Source organism: Leguminivora glycinivorella, chromosome 2 (assembly GCF_023078275.1).
Source record: "Leguminivora glycinivorella isolate SPB_JAAS2020 chromosome 2, LegGlyc_1.1, whole genome shotgun sequence".
NCBI lineage: Eukaryota > Metazoa > Arthropoda > Insecta > Lepidoptera > Tortricidae > Leguminivora > Leguminivora glycinivorella.
This window is the reverse complement of record NC_062972.1, coordinates 26,596,306-26,620,410: the sequence shown is the minus strand read 5'-3', so window position 1 is coordinate 26,620,410 and position 24,105 is coordinate 26,596,306. Positions and strand designations below refer to the sequence as shown.

Sequence of the window (24,105 nt, the reverse complement as noted above, 5' to 3'; positions counted from 1 at the left end):
ATCATATTATTATGGTCTTCTATAGAGCAACTAGTATTTTGCGGCATTTCACAATTGACACTTGTTGAAGTAGTCGTCATTAATATTACTATCAAGTCTATCAACATTAATTTCAGCGATCTGTACTTCTTTTGTCAAGATTTTTGTATAGATAAGTGTCTACAAATTTGTAATGTTAAAGAGACATAAATAAAACGTAGAGTAAATAATGTGTTTTTTTTGTAACCCAAACAAAATACTTGTAGATACGAGTGCGGAAAAGAGGAAAATCGATACGAGTAGCGATAAATTAATACACGAACGAAGGGAGTGTTTTAAATCGACACGAGTTGTGAATGTCCTTTTCGCACGTGTATCGTACGACGATTTTCAGTACCTAAATCTAAGCTAAGAGTTTCGACCAGACAAGAAATGAATCATTGCTTGATTTGCTCGCACTACTGCGTTAAAAAAAGCAGCATCTGTACTGAAAAAAACTATCATTGCGCAACAGAAATTCTATTAATATCACAGTAAATACTCTATTTCATTTGATTCCTACTTTTATTGTGTAAAGCAACACTACACTTCATTTTTATCAATAAGAATTAATAAACCTAACGAGCCTGAAGCCAGGGCGCGGTCGCTCGCCTTCGCTCGCACGGTCAGCAGAAACGGCAGAAAGTTGCTACACTACACCCAATGCCACAACAAGGCGACACTGCTGACGCTACCATGTGGGTGATATAACATTAATCTTAACGACTTTAATGTACGGCAAAGGTCGGATCGAGCTCTAATAAAAGCAAATTGTTTCAAAATGATTCATTTGCATACAAAGTTAGAAGCACACATGACTTTTCGATTTTAAAGACAGCGAAGGTTTTCTACGCGAAACAAGTCTAGAAATAGTACTTACTTGCTCTGATCTTGTCACATTATATCGTATGTGCGAATATATTAATGTGATCAAGAGCAAAACAGGTAGGTGTTTATATGGATTACCTGTACATAATGTTAAGGACGACAATGTCAACAATATTGTAGCCTTTGCATGAACATATTAATGACAAGGTAATGTATTTCATTTATTTGTCATTCCGTCCGGTCTCTTACCATCATCTCTTAAAATACCGGGGGCTCGAGAAGAGCAGGCACATTGACACTGGCAAGAGACCGGCGGAGGATATCATTGACAGCGGCGTGTCTGGAGAAACGGCCTGCGCTCCTTTGGCAGGAAAGCCCGTGGTGTCCGAAGGCGTCGACGTCAGTGCCACAGGGGCACCTATGTGGAGCACAGACCCGAACGCCGAGTCGCAGGCAGGTAGCAACGCGGAGGGTGTGTGGTTCAAGAAAGGTTCCAGTATTTACCGACGGGAAAGCGTGAAGCCAGGCGCCGGATTCCCTGGCACTTGCAGCTAAAAGTCTCGCGCGTGCTGAACCTGTGCTGCGGCCCAAAAGAGAGTCGTAAATAATTTTGCATTGGATGTCATCCCAGGCCCTTTGTGAATTTAGACTTTCCGGAAAATCCTTACCCGGGCAGGCAATGGCCCAGGCGTTTTTAGACTCCGTTAAAGCAGCAATCTCGTAGTTTGTAGGGCATGCCCTTAGGATTTTACCTACGAGGGTTGCTGAGCTATGAACGGAAGATAAAAACGCCGGGGTAGAGACACTTGAAATTTTGCGGATCCCTAACCCACCGTGGCGAATGGGAAGGGATGCCTGGATCCAGGACTCTTCGCTGAACTGCAGATTTAAAATAGATTCCAAATTAAGTTTGATTAAGTCGTCCAGTGGTGTTAATAAATTTAGAAATTTTGAAAAAGGGCTGCAGCGAAGTACATACATTAATTTTGGAACGAAAAGACAGAATTTAATTATAGCCAAAGCGAAATGCGGACTTATTTCTAGCAGACGACTTTCATAATTTTGAAAATTAGTACTTGTTTCGGAAATGAAATTTGAATAGGATTCTTCAAAGATGGGGGACCCAAGGAGACAAAGTGAGCTTTTGTCTATTATTTTAATATTTGGCGTAAACAAATCAAATTTTGGTTTTATATCCGGAAAATTTAAATCGGTGTTGTTAATAAAAAGTTCGCATTTACTATAGTTTAACTCCAAACCAATTGCTTGAAATTTTAAATTTATTGTCGATAGGTCTGAAAGAACGGTTTCGAGGTCGCCTCCCAGGGTTCCATCATCCAGATACCAAACGTTAAATTCTGATTTCAAATTTTGTATAATTGGATTGATGGCCAAACTGAAAATTGCCGGCCCGAGAGGATCGCCTTGCTGACAGCCGACTTCAGAAGACAGAACATTTTCGCGGTAAATTAATTTGGAAGGGTCAGCATAGCAATGTAAAAGATAGTTATAAATTTCCGGTACGTTATTCTTTACTTCTGTCAGCAGGGTGTCCCTGTTCACTGAGTTAAAAGCGTTTCGAACGTCAATTTTAACCAGCACGTCACAGGATGAATTTGTGAGGTATGTTCGTAAGGCATGGACGGCTGCCTCACAACCTCCTTTAATGCCAAAACCGAGCTGTACAGGTTCGAATAGAGGTTTTAATTTAGAGAAAACATACCTAACTGCAATTTTGGAGGCGAGACGTCTTAATGTAAAGCCGACGGCAATCGGTCTCACCCCTCCGTCCTTTTTGGTGAGGGCGATGAGATTTGCTCCGTAAAGAATAGGGACTATTTCCGGGTTCACATTGCCTGTATACATAAGATTAATTAACTTTGTGAGAGAGTCAACGAGACGCTCCCCAGCATCGCCCACGGAGTGAGAGGTCAGATCTCGTAAATGTTGGGGTGAGAGCCCGTCCAAGCCTGCTGCAGAACCGATTTTGAATGAACAGATACCTTCAATGACGTCTCTGTTTTTTATTTGTAAGCAGGCCTGGTTTGCCGTTGGTGGGTCCAAAAAGTGCGGAATGGTGGGACCTGGGGGATGTTTTGTCTGTAAAGCCAGAAGAGTCTCGGGGTATCCGGCGATAGCACGTCGCTACTGAAGAGGAGGCGAGCGGCACCTTTAAGGTCGCCATCGCTAATTTTGCTCTCAATGTGTCTTTTTTGGTTAAAGATGGTGGCGAGGGATTGTCGATACAATTGTTTTTTATTTTCTGTGTAAGAGTTATGGCGGAATCATCTTTGACATGTAGAGTGTTGTATGAGAAAAGCAGGAGCTGGTGCCAATCCGAGGTTGTGTTTGATTCGATACATTTGTTTATGATATCGGTGAGGTGTGAGGCTACGGTTATTCGGGCCCCACGGGGTATTCTTTTGATTATAGATGCGTTATTTTTGAGATGGCTTAAATGGATATGAAAAGATGTCGAGGGGTGGGGTGGACTGGCTATGGGAGAGGAAGAAGGTGGATTGACTGAACTATTGTGAATAGATGGTAAGGTAAGTTATCATATCCATATGTACCTTTATACACAATTTACAATTTAGAAAGTTAGATTTATAGACCCTGCAACACTTAATCCTTAATATATCTACATGTTGCTAGGCAGAGTGATGGCAGGTGGACTAAAATATGAACAGAATGGTGGCCGCTAACAAATGTAGAAGTGCCTGGCATCCGTAGCCCAGGACCGGGAGAAGCGTACTAGAAGAGATTGTTTTGAGTCGACGAAAATTGTCACCGAAAAAACTAGGCAATTCGGGTCCCAACGGTATTTTGTGATGAGATTCGGCCCCCAGGACCGGGAGAAGTGGCGTACTAGAAGAGAGGCCTATGCTCAGCAGTGGGCGATAAAGGGCTGATATGATGATGATGATGATGATGATGATGATGATCACTACATTACACATACATATATTTTGGTAATCCAATCTACAAAATTTCATACAGAATTAATTATAAACACACGTAAGTGCAATCACTAAAATGATGAACCTAGGATAAGTCGTACAAATCTCAATAATATGCTGTTTCAAGGTTCTTGAAAATATGTACAAAGCCACTTTTACAAAAGCGTTTTGAGTCTAGTGCGTTTTCACATTATCCGATCCGATATCGGATGTAGAAAGGATTAAAAAAAATGTGTTTCAGATGAAATTTCAGAAAGATTTGCCAGGTATCGCAAATTAGTATAGAACTTGTATGAAGTTCTATTTTTGAAATTATTAATTCATGGAATATTATAGCTGCCAAGTGTCAATCAAAGACTATCCAACACTGAAAAGTCAGCGCTTATAGTTTAGCCTGTGGTGTCCCAATGACAGATTAAAGTCAACGAGTAGAAAAATGACATTCTACGTAAACCTTAGCTTATTTATATTTTCAACTCTTTGATAAATAGGAGTTTTGAATGATTCACGGTGATTTTCATTAGATTTAAGTATATTGACTTGATTATTTTTGTCGAGCTCCCGATCATGATCACGGAAAACTGACGAAGGCGGGTGGATGTCAAAGTTGCGTAGACCGCGCGCGATAAACCCTCCTTCGCGCGCGTCGGCTCGTTCAGATTAAAGTCGTTACCACTGTAAAATCACATTCACACCTAACGATGGTGGCTGCCGAAACACACAACACTCACAGTGTCACTACGTTTGTTCAGATATCTATCTCTATCGCGCTTGCGTATTGGCGCGACAGAGCCAGCGGCGTATCGCTTTCGTTTGGCGTCAAAAATGCCAAAGGTAATCACGGTCTATATCTCATTAATATTTTCAAGTCTTTGATAAATGTTACAAGTTACATAAAGTTACCCAAGTCCGTACTTAGAGTAGAGTAACCACTTGCGAACATTTTATGAATAAGACATTACTAGTATTGTGCATATTAACTCACTTAGACTAATCTTGAACCTGGCACGCAGCCGAGCGGGCCAGGGCCCTCTCATTGAGAACTAAGAACGGAGGGGGAAAAGTGGGAATTGTGGTTCTAGGCAAAAATTACTTAGACATACGTATTTTACATCTATGTTTCTAGTATTTTTTTATACTACGTCGGTGGCAAACAAGCACACGGTCCGCCTGATGGAAAGCGGTCACCGTCACCTATGGACGCCTGCAACTCAAGGAGTGTCATGTGCGCGTTGCCAACCCATTAGAAACTTGTACACTCCCTTTGTACTTAACACATCAAAAAAGAGTGTACAAGTTCTAAGGAGGGTTTGGGTTGCCGACGACTCAAAGGACAATAGACGGAACAAATTAGTTCAGTAGGTCCTTCCGTCACCAGCACACCGCACCCTCGTTGAGCTCTGGCAGCCATACTCACCGGTAGGAACACAACACTATGAGTAGGGTCTAGTGCTATTTGGCTGTGGTCTTCCGGCGGAGGTGCTTCCCCAGTTGGGCTCTGCTCTAGATTCGAGCGAGATGATATCTGCGTGCTGTGCCCTACTACCACACAAAGCGAAATATCATTAGCTATGCCCTACCTCCTACAACCATAGTAAACCAAACCTACTCAATTATGAAAAAAAAATACATTTCATATAAAATACAGCTAGCTCCCCGCTTATCCTAACCTTGATTTCCGCACTATTCTCGTTTTATCATATAAACATCCGCTTTTATTAATATTTACACAACAAAGCACTCTTTCATGAAAATTTACTGTAAGACATATTGAATAAAGTGTATTTTCTTACGCAACTGAAAATTACGCGAATTGTATTAGCTCTTGCATATTGTTGGATGACATCCAAATTTAATTTAATTGTTATCAGACGTTTTATTCTGGAATAATGTCCCTGATAAGAACTGTGACAGGGCCACGGCCGAGTAGTAAAGCGAATCTGCAAATCATTACAGAACAAACATACAGAGTTACAGACTTATTATGTGACATATTTCGTTAAATGTGGAATAGTAAATATATTGTGATACAAGTAATACAAGTATGCAAGTGATATTGATCATTACCCAAGATCTGAAAGCGAGTTCGCAATAAGAAAGCCCATAGGTATCAGTAGCGGAGCGTCGATACAACTCGATTCCCAACGGGTTCCCTAAAATTCTCTAGTATCTGTAGAAGTTCATACAAAACAGATCCCGAAATCCCCTCCGGCTTTACCAACGAAAATTTTCACGCCCCGCCACTGATAGGTATACTATGTGTAATTCACACGTGTTTCATACGACGGTTTTCAACATATTTGAAAAGATTAATAACCACAAAATTAAAATTTTGAAAGAACCCCCGACCGCGACATAGACGCCCCCGATCCCGACTAACTCAGCTTTCAAACAAAAAAAATCTAAATCGGTTCATCCATTCGGGAGCTACGATGCCACAGACAGACACACACACAGACTGACAGACAGACGGACAGACAGACAGACACGTCAAACTTATAACACCCCGTCGTTTTTCCGTCGGGGGTTAAAAATGAAACATATGTACTTAATCACATTTGAATTGTTAAAATACTTAGTAAAAGTAAAAAAATTGTCTGCGGCTAATGCATCCTCGGCGGCGCGCGAAATTCATCATTTTAAAGTAGGTAAATTCTACATTTTTTTAGTTAATAATATGCAAATAAAATGCAACTCATCAGTTTTTGAAATATATCGAGAACTAATAGCTGATGAAAAATTACACATCAGGTTAGTAAAGTGTACTTCATCTGTATCTAACCGATCAGTAAACAGCACGATACATCAGGTGTCTCAAGGCAACTGATTAACGGACACATAAATAGCATCACGAATCACTCAACATATCAGTTCAATATACGATTATTTAACACTACTTAATCCTTACCCGCGGCTTCGTTTACTGGCTATTTAAGTTACGTGGGGGTAAAAAGAAAAAGTCAGGTTTTTTTTCATGTATTCCAATAGTACATTTATTGTGAAAAAACTTAATTAATGCACTAGCAGCATTTGATCATAGACACAGATTTTTCCGAATGTAATAACAGCACAAAAGTAGATCTTTATGACATCAATTTGATATTACTTTAATATTTATTCTAGCGACCCAGTCAAGGTAAGGCTGATCAAGATAAGAAGATTTTCCAATATAAACTTAACATAACCTAACCACAAAATTAAAATTTTGAAAAAACCCCGACCGCGACATAGTGGACCGCTTTTCACGAAACATCGCTAAGAACATTCCCGACTAACAACTTTCAAACAAAAAAAAACTAAATCTAAATCGGTTTATCCGTTTGGGAGCTACGATGCCACAGACAGACACAGATATACACACAGACAGACAAACAGACAGATGGATGAAAAGATAGAAACTAATAAAAATGTACAATTTACTTTCAACCGTCTATGTAAACCGTTTTGCAATTTTGACACTTTTCCAAGAGAACATTGACGGTGTGGCCTAGCCGGAGTGACCCTGCCTGCTACGCCGCGGTCCCGGGTTCGAATCCCGGTAAGGGCATTTATTTGTGTGATGAGCACAAATATTTGTTCTTGAGTCATGGATGTTTTCTATGTACCTATGTATATTATTATAATACTAACTTTGAAACTGTAATGTAATGCATGATCTCAATTAGACCTAACTCAATTAGAATCTAAATAATAATAGATTAAGAGTTTTGTTTGTAAAATTCTATAAAAAATGACTGAAATAAACAGTTTAAATTTAAAAAAAAAAAATATTTGTATATTATAGCCTTCTTGAGCTTACCTATAATAACATTTATATAACATTTATACATTAACAGTTAAAGTGTTGCTATGATAAAAAATCGCGCCTGGCATCCGTTGGCTCGTTGGGTGGACGACATTTGAAAAACTGCGGGGCACTTCTGGATGAGATTAGCCCAGGACCGGGATAAGTGGCGTACAGGAAGGGAGGCCTATGCTCAGTAGTGGACGATTAATGGCTGAAATGATGATGATAAAAAAAAGTTAATTCTACTCTTTCTTTGCCGAGCTTGTATTGTACCATATTCGTTCATCGGCTTTTCGGTTTAGATTAGAGGTAGATTGCTCCATGAATTCCATGATGGAGGAGCTTACCTCTCAGGTCAAAAAATCAGGACTATTTTGACAAGCCGTATAAATAGCCATTGACGTGCCCTCTTCCCCCTCTCCACCGCAAAAATCGGCCGATTTTTTTTTATCTTTATTTAAGAGCTTGTCACCGAAGTGAACATGTCGCTCCGTAAAAATCGGCCGATTTTTTTGGTAGACAAAATGACGCGGCGTCGGCGTCTCCCATTTGAATGCTCTCAGTGCATTGGGTTAAAAATAAAGACATATAAAACAGTACAATAAGAAAACTAAGGTTCTTATATACTTACTTATACTTGCTTATACTTTTATGTATTTCATCAGAACTTCATTATATTGGTTGTTAGTGGTTGATAAAATAGTTATGTTAGATGAATGCAACCTCGGGCGGGTCAGTGACTCGGCAGTCCACATGTCTAGTTATCGGAGGTATCAATCTGGCTATTTAGCAATGGTAGCGTCAGCAGCGCAGGTCGTGTGTGTTCTTTAATAAGCTTCGATACTTCTATAAAAAAAAAATACAATGATTACCATATTCCTGTTTCCAGGTCTCTTAGCTACGATTTTTTTCTTTGCTATGCAGATAATACCGTAATAAACCGTGTTTTATTGAATTCCGTTAACTTTAAGGGAAAGGTTCTTTAGGTCAAATACAATTAATTTCTCTAAGAAACTAGCATCCTAACTCTTAGTGCGTTTTCACATTATCCGATCCGATATCGGAGGTAGGGCCGATATCCCATACATTTAAGCCGCCTACTTTGATTTTTGCCTCTGAATTTGATATCGGATCGGATAATGTGAAAACGCACTTACGGTTATCGAATTATTAAAAAAATAATTTAATTACTGAACATGTGTGTGGATCCCTTTACCACTTCCTTAATTACACTACCGTCAAAAAGTTTAAGACCAAACACAATGTTAGTGTTTGTTATAAACCCTTCTAAAAATCATCAAACTAAATTTTTTGATCATTTGCCGTGCAAGAAGACACGACTCAGCAAAGATCTGTAGAAGCTACACACACAAAAAATATGATTTGACAATTTAACGTTAAGACCGTTCCGAAGACAATGTCCGACATCTGCAACAGCTCACACTAAGTGGAAATCCATTACAAGAAACGCTACACAAACTTATAGCAAGAATGCCAAGAATTGAAAAAGCGTCGAGGAGGATTTTTATGAGAAAAACGGCTTTTATTTCTTATTAATCCCTTTTTAAAAATTGTTATACGCTTTGTTTTGTCGGTTGTAATGAAAAAAATTCTCATAGGAACTTCATGAAATGTTGATTATTTGCATATATCGTGTTTGGTCTTAAACTTTTTGATGGTAGTTTATTTGTTTTGACATTTGCCGTCAGACTCTTGACACTGACTTTAACGTTAAGATTAAGGTCCTCTCACACTAATAAATACATTTATTATGTATGGAAACCAAATAAAAAATTTTTTTTTTCGAATTTAACAAAAAGCGAAGTAACCCTGGTGATAAAACTAACTGCGTCGGAAAACAAAAAAAAAAACACGGTGTATATTCAAGTACCTACATGTACAGTCGGTATCGAAGTTATAGGTTACATATTATAGTTAAATTTATAGTTAAATAATAAATACATACTACACTTAAAAATAAGTATTATATCTTAAATGTACTTATATATTATCGTTCACCTTGTAGTAAACAATTAATATTAAGTGGAGTGACACATTTTTATTAATATTGATTTTTTTTGACATTGCATTAAATTGACATTCTTTATACAATTTTAACTCAACAGTCAGTACAATTAAACTGTTTATATGGTCGAGTTCTCAATCTCATACATATTATGTATAATTTATGTAAGTTAAAGTTTGTTCTCGTAATGTAAACATTAGGTACAGTGAAAGAAATGATTCATTTATACACATACGAAAGTGAAAGAAATAATTAAAATTAAACTTTTATACTTAAATCAATGCGTTCAATAAGTTGCTTGATTTGCTGTCGCTCCACGGAATGTGTGTCGACATAGCTGGGCGCGGCCGTTGCGTGCGAGATCCGTATGTGCTGACCCTACCTACTGGACTAGCCGATTTAGTTTATTGCTATTGGACAGTCACAGCACACACAACACAGTCGCTGAAGCAGTTGTACAACATGGTGCAACATACCACGACCAGCCGGCGTAGCTGAATGGCAATCGTCGACGCTAGCGACAGAGATGGCTCTGTCGCGCCAACACGTAAGAGCGACAGAGATAGATGCAACAGATTCGTGAGTGTTTGTGCATTTTGCTACGTACCCGGTACCCTGAGCTGCTCCCAGTTTGCGGGGTGATTTCTGAGACACTACGGGATCAATAGCTATTATTAAAATCATACCATATGGTCTAGTCTTGTCTCGGCGAACCTTATTGCATTATGGAGCCACCAAGGCATGTGTTGTACGGACTTTAAGCACCTAGAGTCTAGACGGCTTGTCTGCTGTGCAATCTGCGCTTGCACGTTCTAGCTCCAGCAAGATAAAAGTGGCTGCTCAAAATATCGCGAGGCTCAAGCACTTAAAATACGACAACCTGGAACTAGCTGACTTTATTCCGATTGCATTGGAAACGGCTGAGAGATGCTTGGGACTTGGGAGTGATAAAATTGGTTAGAGACTTGGGGCGGCGTTTACAAATGTTAGGGGTTGCGCTTCAAGTTCAATCTTAGTCCAACAATGTGCCAGCAATGCTGCAAGTATTTTTGACACCCACGTACATAAAGGTTTACCATAATTTGTTCCGTATTTTATAAAGTTATGCAGTTGGATTACTGCTTTAGACAAACTATGCTTACACTGTGGTTGGTTTTGGACCGCCTATATTACCTACTGTTACGATACTCTCGCATGAGACAGGCTACCCATGTGTGTGTCTGTTAATGACTGAACGTTCCTAGTTCCTAATCTTATTTGAAACCCGACTGAATCATATTTGTATGACATGACATGCATTTTTTGAGTAGGAAGGTTCGAAAATAAATAAACCAATACAAGGTACTTACCTAAAAATAGTAGGAATCCCCTTAAGAGCATGTACGATATTGTGTTTGGATTAGGTACGATTGGTGCGAAGAAGCAGAAGAAAACACTTTGGTGTTCCATTTATGGACTAAGCCTCTCACAAAAAGTTCAAATAATGTTTCGCCTACTCTACCCTAATCAAATGTATAAAACTATAATGAGGATTCCCTCTATTCTTGTCTACAATAATATGGACAATTATTACTTAAGTAGTCCCAAAAAGCATGTAGATAATTTATTGACATATTAGATACACTCTTACTACTTAGGTACTTATATGGGGTCATTGTGATTGTTTGCTACTTCTATTCTTAATTGGTAATAGACCTCTATGGAGCCTTTAAAGGCGTCACGGAACCTTTCTGGGCCAGTACCTACCGACCTTAAACCTCACGCCTTTTCCGATGCGATCTAAGGTAAGATCGTGACTGAGCTTCTCTCGCCATGCCTTGGGACCACTCATGCGTACTAGTAGATACGTTAAAAAGATATGGCAATAACATAAATCAAGAATATAAATGCATCTTAGGCTTAGTGAGGCTGAGGCTCCATGGTGGACGCGAATGGCCTATGGCCATCACTCATGTAGTTGCTTGGTGTTTGGTACCGTTTTCTTGGGAAAGCTTTTGCGTCACCTCGCCCTCGCTTGATTGGCTTGATGCCATTGTAACTAAATATAATATTATTTATTTACTAATTCTATTTATTTGAGTCCTGCCAACTTTCACTTAAACTGCCGCAGCGTTTCGGAAAATAAACGATGTCACTATTGCTTCGGTCAAAAACGCTTTGATTGTTACGGCTATTACCTATCAGCAGCGCAACTTACAAAGTGACAAATGTGACAATGAAGATTTTTTATGACAATTTGTTGTTCCAACAGTTCGTCGGCGCAGATCGTGTATTTCAAGTAAACAAAGTTATTTAAAAAAATCATCATCATCATCATTTCAGCCATTAATCGCCCACTGCTGAGCATAGACTTATCCCGGTCCTGGGCTAATCTCATCCAGAAGTGTCCCGCAGTTTTTCGAATGTCGTCCACCCGACGAGCTAACGGCTGAAAGGCGCTTCTTACATCCGATAGCGGCCACCATACGGTCAACATTTTGGCATCAGACATTAGAGAAGGTAATGTCAAAACAACTTCAGATTCATGAAATTCGAATGTAACTCTCATGCTGTAGTTAAAACAGATTTAACCTCTTATCTTTGTTTGACCCTTTGTATGTTTAATGATTCTCTTACAGAGACATAAATTAACTAAATAAAAAAATGAGCATCGCATCTAAATCGATCGTGATCCGTAAGCTCGTGGATGACATTCACCTACATATGCAGAAAGCTCGTGTGTGTCCGATGACATTGGGGAACAAACAGCCTGAGGCAGTTTTTCTAAGCACTCGACAAGTGGACTTGATTGAGTACTTAAACGGCTGCAGTATTTTTTGGTTAATCCAGGTTAATCACATAGTTACCACTGAAATAACAACTGCTTAGCAAACTGACGTGCGTGATTTACAGGGCGTGCTGACAGCGGCTTGTATTACTGCTTTGACATTTAACCGTTATTGTCTTTGAAAAACTCAGGTGTTAAGATATATGAACTGAAAGTCTCGTGAAAATGACAACACGTCACTATTTTTGTGACGATTGAAGAGTGTAGGTTTTCTTGGACACCCTGCCCGCTCAGGTTATCTGCTGCTGACTGTAACTCTCATGCTGTAGTTAAAACAGATTTAATTATCTTTGTTTGACCCTTTGTATGTTTAATGATTCTCTTACAGAGACATAAAGCTAAATTAAAAAATCGAGCATCGCATCTAAATCGATCGTGATCCGTAAGCTCGTGGATGACATTCACCTACATATGCAGCAGTTTTTCTAAGCACTCGACAAGTGGACTTGATTGAGTACTTACACTATGCACAGGTGGTTTACCTTTGTATTTTTTTGCCGATTCGCCACTTCGCCATGTAGGATTTTTGCACTTTTATCAGTTCTATTCTATATAATTTAAAGTGATATAATAATTGAAAAAAAAAACACTATCAGAAGTGAGATATGATAATAGTAACATTAGATGTTACCAATTTTTGTGATAATACTGATGATCATCAGTTGAAAATAGTACGATCAGTACAGTCAGTTTTAGATACGATCGTGATATAATACAAAGCTTTTCAGTCGAGTACCATGTTTAGGCCACGAAGCTTGCTGAGTGGCCTAATAGTACGGTACGAGAGTGAAAAGCTTAATTATATCACTATTGTATACAATACTTTTTCTATGAGTGATCATTTTCATCATCAATGGACGAAAAATATCATCACTCAAGTTAAAATTAATGTTAATAGCGTCGTTCACCGTTGTAGAGGAATCAACATCGAATTACCTAGCAGCCAATTGTTTATAATAACCGTCTCTGATTGGTCGATAACGCGATAGATTAAAAAAATGTGTTTCAGATGCAGGATAATTTGCCAGGTATCGCAAATTAGTATAGAAATTGTATGAAGTTCTATTTTTGAAATTATTACAGTTAACTAAAGTCAACTATAATGAGATATTATAGTTGAGTCGGAACTGCCATAGAGTATCCAACACTGAAAAGTTAACAGTTATAGTTTAGTCTGTGGTGTCCTAATTGACAGATTAAAGTCGACGACTAGAAAAATATGTTAAAGATGTTTCATCAATTAGGTTAGATACTTATTTACGTGATATTCATTATAATTATCGGTTTGTAACTGTATCCGCCATGTAAAGAAGATCACCTTAAAACCACCAAACATCCTGTTATTACACTAAACATGACCGGACCAATATTATAATGAAACTTGACATTGAAACAATATTTATGACACCAATTTATGCTTTTATATGGTTTATTATTTTGGCAAATTAATCATTGTGGGTGTGAACAAGTTTTGGAGGTCGATGGTCCCTTCCTTATTTATGGTTATGTTTTTTTTTTTAATTTCGTATCTGTGGGATCGGTTCACGAGTCCCGCAGTGGGTCAAGGCCAAAGGCTGTTTAATGGATAACGAATACGGGGGTTAAGAATAATTAAGTATGTACTTACTTTAAATGGTTTTATTTTTGTTTCTTACTTTTTAATTCCTTCTTAAACAAATGATTTTTTTTAAATAAATACAGTAAGGACAGTTTTTTTACTGTAATCGGCATTTGTACTGCAATACTGCGGGCGATATTCTCAACTAGCTTTTGCCCGCGGCTTCGCACGCGTTAAATTCAAGCTCCATACAAACCTCCACACTCCATGTTAAATAGGGAAGTGGGGGGTTAGAAAGAGACAAAAAGTAGCCTGTGTCACTCTCCATCCCTTCAACTATCACCACCTAAAAAATCACGTCAATTGGTCGCTCCGTTTTGCCGTGAAAGACGGACAAACAAACAGACACACACACTTTCCCATTTATAATATTAGTATGGATAAGTTGAGGCAGAGGTATGGATCGGTAAATAAATATAAATATTTACATATAAAAACAGGACTTCGGCCTTTAAACGACGAAGGCGTACAGTGGTCCGTATGATACACATACATTAACATTATCAATCACACACACATATGACTTAGTGCATAAGTTGTGCTAGTACTTGAGCAGATTACATAATTCTGTAGGTTCACCACTCAAAAACAAATCATTAATATACTAGGCGGCTGTAATTTAAATCTTTGACGTGACAACTTGAGTCATCCTGTCAACTTATATGTATAGAAAATAGAAGAAAGAAAGAAAGAAAGAAAGAAAAAATATTTATTTGGTAAACAACATATAACAAGATACATAGATGCAGGTGAATCATTAGGTACTGTTACACCAAATAGGATGCCGCTCAGCGTAGACCGTATTTAAGAGACACGGCACTGATTTTCAGGGCACCCAAAGTTATAACTAAACTTAAAACTAAAACAAAGAGAGAGAAGCAAAAGAGTAAAAAATGTCACGTAATTTATAGCTATCAAGTTACTTATTTTATTGAAACTGGCCCTTCCCGTTCGGTTGTAGCGTGAGTCATCCAATTTTAATTTCCGTGCATATACCTGATATACCATTCTTTCTTGCACTTAATTCGATATTTACCTAATTTACATGTGAATTTTTTAGTTGAGCAATAATCAATATTTCTGAAAACGGTGTACCTATTCGATACATTGCAATGTTTGCTTACTAGGCATACATGTTGCCAGAGATTATGACATAATAGGTAAAAACGCTATTATTAAGTATCCCGATATAAAGCAGATTCAATTCTCGGATAGTTAGGTTTCAGCCACTTTCACAGGCAGGGCCACTGTCCAAATATCTACTAGGCCAGAAAGATCGTCATATTTTGGTAGAATAAAAAACATCTATTGTATGTAAAAGATATATTATTATACATGCGCGTAAGTCATTCGAGCGTTATCCGGAGAGATTTTTTAGAACACGCGTTACTGACGGCAACGGCAACTCGTACCTTAAGAAGGTTTTTCTTTACCCAAGCTACTTCGTGAAAGACAATACCTATATACCTATTTTAGCGGTATTACCCATCCCCGTACACCCATCTTAAAGGCCGGCAACGCACCTCCAACACTTCTGGTGATTCGGGTGTCCATGGGCGGCAGTGATCGCTTACCATCAGGCAACCTGTCTGCTCGTGTGCCTCCTATCCCATAAAAAAGAAGTTCAATGATTCGCAGAACTACTCGACACTAACTTCTATTCACCCCGGTATATTGCCGTAAACAGACCGCGATTGCGTAAATAAATAAAATAAATAATCTAAAAATAAAAATAAGGGTCACTTGACATGAGCAAGGGCAGCATTCGCTCGGAGTACCCCTTCGATTTCAGATCTATGTGTTGGCTTCGGCTTCACGCATGCCGCCCAGACATAGCGGTCACAAAAAATAAGAACAGCGATAAACAAGCTCAATTGTTAGTGGTGTACCTGTTCCCACATGATGTAATCCGTGGCATGGAACAGAAAGCGGTATCGAAACGCGGTCAAGTGCAACATCTCTTAAGAACACATGAACATATGTGCAGCGTGAGGTATGAGGCCTTTTATCAGACTTCGAAAAGGAATTGTTTGTATTCCATTATATGTAGGCATATCATATTAGGGCGGTGATGGGAAATATCTTAATAAGTTGGAATCAGGCTTATTTGACCTTTATTATCAAATCAGCTCTAAATACGGGTCGGATATAAATATGGAAAGGATATGTTCGTGTCAAAAGTGACATTTCTTCAGACTGCATAATTTCTTACCCTAAGATATCCAATCCATATACCTATAAGTAGTTAGTATTTAGACCCAGAGCTAATTTATAGAGTTTTCTAACCTGGGTACCTAGCGAACATAATAATTCAGAACAGAACATCACAATCGCTTACGTTCAGCCACAGTACAATAAAGAGTACTATCGTACAGTATGGCCACTCCCGCTCCCCTCTGAAAGTGCCGCCCACCCCCTCTCGGTTACCTCACAGTTACCGCCTGTCAAAAACGCGAACAGTCGACCTGTCATATTTCACTCATACAAGCATAGTACGCGTTCACCTACACGAGCTTAGACTGTGTGCTAGGAACGCGCCTCTTTCATATATTTGAACGCCAGTGTCCAAGGTGTGGTTCAGCTCTCCCTATTGCTCTTCTGTAGTGGCACTAGTGGCGCGACAGAGCCAGACTGCGTTTGTATTGCCACGTAGGGCCAACGAGTGTTACCTACCTACTTCGACTAGTCCGGTTGGAAACGTATGTATTATTTTTTATAAAGATTACACGAGCAATATTTGGTATGCCAAGAAATCCTTCTTGCACCGGAGCTGTGATGGGTTACTCTTTTTAGGGTTCCGTAGTCAACTAGGAACCCTTATAGTTTCGCCATGTCTGTCTGTCCGTCCGTCCGTCCGTCCGTCCGTCCGCGGATAATCTCAGTAACCGTTAGCACTAGAAAGCTGAAATTTGGTACCAATATGTATATCAATCACGCCGACAAAGTGCAAAAATAAAAAAATGGGAAAAAATGTTTTATTAGGGTACCCCCCATACATGTAAAGTGGGGGCTGATTTTTTTTTCATTCGAACCCCAACGTGTGATATATTGTTGGATAGGTATTTAAAAATGAATAAGGGTTTACTAAGATCGTTTTTTGATAATATTAATATTTTCGGAAATAATCGCTCCTAAAGGAAAAAAAAGTGCGTCCCCCCCCCTCTAACTTTTGAACCATATGTTTAAAAAATATGAAAAAAATCACAAAAGTAGAACTTTATAAAAACTTTCTAGGAAAATTATTTTGAACTTGATAGGTTCAGTAGTTTTTGAGAAAAATACGGAAAACTACGGAACCCTACACTGAGCGTGGCCCGACACGCTCTTGGCCGGTTTTTTCTTTAAAATTTGTAGGTCGTATCGGTCCGGAAATGCCACTGGCGCCCAAATTGATCTACATTCTAGCTGTTCCAGCTTTTCAAACAGTTCAGGGGGGTTACCATGACGTACTAAAGACGTTCAGTTTAGGTTGAGAGAAAGGGACACAGCTTTAGCAGTTACATAGCTCCGTCCCTCTCTCTCAACCTAAACTGAACGGCTTTAGCACATCATCGTAACCCCCCAGGGATGCCACCCATCTATGTGGTCAAAGATGGAAGTGTCGCGTAGATAATAGACGGAAAGAAGTTGGCAGTTAACGGTAATGTTAAAGTCTCACTTGCCTCGCCGACAGCGACCCTATGTGGCCGACCTCAGGAACCGAGAACACGACATGTATAATATATTCTTACATACTCGTACATGGTATGGTATACATACATATATAATAGGTACATACATGTACCTACAATTGTATATACTTACGTTACGTCGTACCACAACCTGCCTGAGGGTACAGGGGGCCGATTTTTGAATCTCACTTTCACTAAAACACCGGTTGAAAACGGTGACTTGCCTATTATTTTCAGTGACAATTTTCTGAATTCGAACGCGTGAGACTCAAAAATCGGCCGGCAGGGGGCCGATTTTTAGGGTTCCGTAGTCAACTAGGAACCCTTATAGTTTCGCCATGTCTGTCCGTCCGTCCGTCCGTCCGTCCGTCCGTCCGTCCGTCCGCGGATAATCTCAGTAACCGTTAGCACTAGAAAGCTGAAATTTGGTACCAATATGTATATCAATCACGCCAACAAAGTGCAAAAATAAAAAATGGAAAAAAATTATTTATTAGGGTACTCCCCCTACATATAAAGTGGGGCTGATATTTTTTTTTCATTCAAACCCCATCGTGTGATATATTGTTGGATAGGTATTTAAAAATGAATAAGGGTTTACTAAGATCGTTTTTTGATAATATCAATATTTTCGGAAATAATCGCTCCTAAAGGAAAAAAAGTGCGTCCCCCCCCCCTCTAACTTTTGAACCATATGTTTAAAAAATATGAAAAAAATCACAAAAGTAGAACTTTATAAAGACTTTCTAGGAAAATTATTTTAAACTTGATAGGTTCAGTAGTTTTTGAGAAAAATACGGAAAACTACGGAACCCTACACTGAGCGTGGCCCGACACGCTCTTGGCCGGTTTTGAATCTCACGGCGTTCGAATTCAGAAAATTGTCACCGAAAATAGTAGGCAATTCACCGTGACAATTTTCTGAATTCGAACGCCGTGAGATTCAAAAATCGGTCCCCATGTTTGCAATTTCGAGATGGCCTTATGGGTCGTATATAGGTACCGCGGTCTAACGATTTCATTTCTTCTTACTTACAAATACCCGTGAGTGAGATTATAAATAAAATAAAATAAATATTATGCGATTCGTTTACTATTAGAGCGTTTTACGAGTCTCGTGAAAATTTTACTATCATTTAGATAAAAGGAAATGACAATAGAATTCACAGCATAAGCTGCAAAATTCTATAATAGAAAGCCGATAGCAAATAGCCGCTAGAGAAGAGTGCCATATATGCGTTTTGTGTTGGCACTTTTATTTGAATTCTGCGAACTAATTACCCATAGGTATCATAGTGACTTCCCAATTCCCATGTTTGCTCTCTTGTTCTAGCAACGCCCTTTTCTGCTCTCCTTAGCTGCCGGGACACGAGTGTCCTTTTAAGATCCGTCATCTGCTGGTCACCATACTCCATAAATTCCATTAAAAGGAACTATTTTATAGACTTGTTTTAAAACTGTAAACTTAAGATCAATAATCGTAACGTAGAGAAATAGTAAACTACGTCGAGCTTGCACGATTCAAATAAACGCCTAATTCCAATAATTGTCATACTTGCCTACTATTCTAGCACGCGACTTTCTTACCGCTACAGTTGTGCAGTGACGGTGGAAGCTGTTATCCGTTACTATTGTTACATCACGGACCGCGAACATTTTGACGGTCAACAACCGCAACTAAGCGGTCGCTGCCACTTTCACTTTTCGCCGCCTATTTGCAGACTAATGATGTGTAGCGACATCTCGTCATAATGTTGTTAAACTAATGTAAATGATGCTGACTGATACACGCCATCTATTGTCGAGTAGCTATACCAGTTCGTAGTGTTATTTGCCACTGAAGATGTTAGTGTTACACAACAGATGGCGTAAAATAGAAAAATACAGGATTAATATAATTTTACAAACACATGATTTTGTTTGATTTTGTTCAAGTATTGCGTACATTACTACTACTACCGACACTACCGTACTAAATACTCGATCCTCTTTGGTATATCAAACAAATAAGTAGAATTGATTAATTAGTACCATAATAACATATTAACTAGAAAAAAAAATGATTCACCAACATAATGTTGTATCAGGGGCGGCTCACTCCGCGATTCTATCGCCGCGCTACAAGTACATGCTGGCGGCCGCGAGTTCGCGGCCTAATCAGGGGTGGCGCGCGTTCTCACGGAACGCACGTTCGCACTTTCTAATGTTACTTTACGTCGCGAGTTTTTTTTTAGGTTCATATGCGATGTCCGCGTGTGGAATGGCTAATAATGCTTAGTTAAATAGATATCATGAATAAAATAAATACCATAGGACATGTTTACACAGATCTACTATTGATTAAGTCCCCGAAAAGATTCAATAAGGCTTGTGATGTTGGAACTGAAACAAAAATATATAAATACTACACAATAAATACTACATTTTATCTGGGTATTAAATCGTTTTAATCCGTAGGCAACCCTATCGCCGGGCGCCGCGCACGTGCGGCTCGTCTCTTTGTTAGAATTTTGTAGGCATTTAAAAAGGCGGCATGTCGTGAACATCAAAGGAGTGGGCCTTCTGTACTTGTACTATTATATATTCTGTGGTTGTATTACTAAATATAGTTATGACTTTATAAACCCAATTCATAATTTCAACATTCAGACTAACGTCAGGATGGCCGAGCGGTCTAAGGCGCTGCGTTCAGGTCGCAGTCCACTTCTGTGGGCGTGGGTTCGAATCCCACTTCTGACAGAACTTTTTAGACCTACACACTTCGATAGACGATAAAATAGAAGGCCGTCCCTATCGCACTATTAGTAAGTGCGATAGGGACGGCCTGATATTTTATCGTCTATCGCGCGACCATGCTTCCCGTGCTAAGCATATTTTATAATTATGCAGATTTTTCGTATTACTTTTATATGATCATCAAAATTTTACTTTCATTTTTTTTATGGGATAGGAGGCAAACGAGCAGACAAGTATAAAGTTAAATTGGAATATTAGAACCAGCCGCGGCTTTAAAACTAAAATTCAATCACTTAATTTAATTTAAGGCTTATAAAATCAAAGACATAATATTTTAACTCCGTACATATTAATACTCGATCCTCTTTGATAAAATATAATTATTAATTACAGCTGTGTGCTTTACTATTATTTTTTATTGAAATTGAATACAAACATGATACGTTATTTGGTTTAATAAATTATTGTAGTTTACGCAGCTTACAGCTATTATCTAGAATTCTTTTACTTCGTTTGCTAGTGTTGCTACCTCTCTTGTCTGGGTACACTTTTATCAATGTCAATGACCTTAACCTACGAACCAAATGTCACTTTCAACAAGTTGAGTTGATAGTACCTACTTGATAGGTAAAAAGTTACTGTTTATTTGCTCTGTTCCGTTCCCTGTATTTTTAGTTTCCTAGAAAGTAATACATCATGACGATCATAAAAGTAGCAGATGAGAGCGAGGTGATCAGTAAGCTTACTATGTATGTAGAGAAAATATCGAACGACGCTATTTACAATCGAGGAAAGTTTTACATTGGGTTATCTGGTGAGTTATGATGAAAAGTGGACGGTTTTTTTTAACAAAGTGATAGATGTTTGTAAAGGTATCAAAATATACAAAATACTGTATTTAGCCTAAAGTATTTTTTAAATTTAAATTAAGTAATTTTTTATTCAGGTGGTTCGGTCCTTAAGTTCCTCTGTGAAGGGCTACCAAAGGTCAACACTGTGTGGTCCAAATGGACCCTGGCGTTCTGTGACGAACGAGTAGTACCTGAAGACAATGAGGACTCCACGTTCGGAGTTTACAAGAGGGAACTCATACCTAAGACTGAATTAAAAGAGGAACAATTTATTGTTTTGAAACAAGGTGTCTCAGGTAAGTTTTTAGATATTAAAGTTTACAGGTATCAAGCGCGGATCCAGCTTCGTGCCCAGGGGGGGGTCACGTGGTAAAGGCCCGGGGCCCCAGGGGGGGTCACGTGGTCTATTTGTATGGCCAACTTAGGCTCCAGGGGGGGTCATGACCCCCCCCCCCCCCTGGATCCGCGCATGACAGGTATGATCATTAGCCCTGGCTTTTTCAAATGCAAGACCCAGTATTTTTTTTTAGATATCTGAGAAAGACTGATATGATAATGTAAATGTATTCATATTTCAGCTGAAGAAGCAGCAAAAGACTACACAGAAAAGCTGAAATCAGCCTTTAACAGTGAAGAATTCAAATTTGACTTGCTCCTCCTTGGCATGGGGCCTGATGGACACACTTGTTCCCTGTTCCCGGGACATCCACTACTGGGAGAGACCAGCTTGAAAGTGGCACCCATCATAGACTCTCCAAAACCACCTCCGGCGAGAATCACTTTGACATACCCTGTGATAAACTTGGCCAGGAATTGTATTTTTGCTATTAGTGGGGCAGGGAAGGCAGACATGGTGAAGGTGAGAATTCTTTGTTTTCTTTCATTATGACATATTTGGCTCTTGAACCAGTGTTAAAGAATACTTCAAGAGTTCAGCCAATAACCAAATAACAAACATCAACATGTTCATCGACATACCCCCCCTTGGTTGCCACAGTTGGGTAAAAAAAAGTATGTTGTAACAAAAAGTGCTTACAGAGAGCCTCCTAGCTAGTCTCTGTCAGTATTTAGGTCACATTAAGGGATGTGTTATGTGTTTGACAAATGCCACTGTTTAAACCTGATAAAGTCGCATACCGCTGTGACATATGTTTTTTTTTACCACACCAACTGTTAAAGGCTTACTTTGCTATTTGAAAACAGATAGCAAAATTGCATTTTATCCACAAGAGTGCAAAGTAATTTCATACAAAGTTTAACTTGATGTCTTATTTCAGCTGGCTGGTAGAATTTACCTATAAATGATGATTTTGAATCATAAATATTAAATAAATTGATGAATTTGATTTAATTTGATGTTTTATAGTTAGTATTTTGTTTATGTTAGTGTAGTGTGGTGAATAATTTTGTGTTTCACTCAGTGGCAAAGTTTGGTTAACCTTCGTGTCGACAACGCTGCCGCCGCACACATTGAAATCGCTAACCTCGCAACGCTCAAGATTCCACAAAAAAATATAAAAGAAGATATTGACTGACTGACTGACATTTTTGAACAACTTTTTATTGGAATCTTTTGCTTGCTCGGGTATCAATATTGGCAAGTGCGGTTAAATAACTACTTTGCCCCATTTTAAACCAATTACTATTTTTCCTTTATTCAATGACTTTTTCAGCGCATCCTGAAGGATAAGGAAGACCTGCCTTCAGCTCGCGTGAAGCCGCAAGGCGCGTTGTACTGGATTGTCGACAACGCTGCCGCCGCACACATATGAATATCGCTAACCAATACTAGACTTGATGACATTGCAGTAAGATTCAGATTAGTAATTTTCAAAACATTTAATGTCTGAATGAATGATAGATATGTTATAGTAAAAATGAGCAGAAATGCTCTCCTAATGGTAAAAGTACACCTAACGATATCATAGTATCATCCAAAATCTCCCTTTTTCCAATATTCTTTTTATTGCAATGCCTCAATGTCTTAGTAATTTTAAAACAATCGAAACCTTGTGATGAGATAAATAATGTGATATTTCAAAGAATGAAAGTATAAAAGAAAAGGCAGATTTATTTTATGTACTGCCAAGTTTCATAAGCATAAAGCTATTTATTAGCAATGCAGTCAGAATTTCTGGAATCTGCAGCTTTCTTTTTCGCAGTGCATGTCTGTTTGCAAAATATTTTTCACCACACCAACTGGTAAAGGCTATCTCTGCTATTCGAAAAAGATAGCAAAATTGCATTTTATCCACAAGAGTGCAAAGTATTTCATACAAATTTTAACTTGATGTCAAAGCTGGCTGGGAGAATTTACCTATGAATATTGAATAAATTGATGGATTTGATTTACCTGTACCTGATCATTATACGCGATTTAATCCGTTTCCATAGTTTTATTTCATGAGTAACTATCGCGGTAACCGAAGACAATATTATGGATTTGATTTAGTTTGATATTTTATAGTCAGTCAGTAATTTGTTGGTGTGGTGAAAAATGTTGTGTCACTTGGTGGCAAAGTTTGTTTTACCTTTTGCCTTGACCCTCGCAACGCTCAAGATTCCACTTTATGAACGACTCGCTACGCTCGCGGTTCAATATTGGAATCTTTCGCTTGCTCGGGTATCAATGTTGGCACGTGCGGTTAAATAACTTTGCCCCCTTGTAAAACAAATAGCTATTGTCCTGTCTTTGATTTTAAATGTTATAGTACTAGATGTGGTGGAAGGGTGTTTGTAAGAAATGATTTATACTTGTATTTTTTTTAGTGTTTTATATATTC

The 24,105-nt window shown here is 38.6% G+C and overlaps 1 protein-coding gene and 1 non-coding gene across 2 annotated transcripts; both read left to right on the top strand.

The window, feature by feature from the left end:
- The first annotated feature begins 20,390 nt into the window (after positions 1-20,390).
- On the top strand, positions 20,391-20,474 carry Trnal-cag. The gene has a single exon. It is a non-coding gene; the product is annotated as a tRNA-Leu (tRNA).
- Positions 20,475-21,077: 603 nt separating this feature from the next.
- Positions 21,078-23,708, top strand: LOC125240124 (6-phosphogluconolactonase). Its single transcript, XM_048147972.1, has 4 exons — positions 21,078-21,285; positions 21,418-21,618; positions 21,901-22,181; positions 22,996-23,708. Exons 1-4 carry the CDS (start codon positions 21,168-21,170, stop codon positions 23,092-23,094), a joined length of 699 nt encoding a protein of 232 aa, XP_048003929.1. The 5' UTR covers positions 21,078-21,167; the 3' UTR covers positions 23,095-23,708.
- The last annotated feature ends 397 nt before the right edge of the window (positions 23,709-24,105 follow it).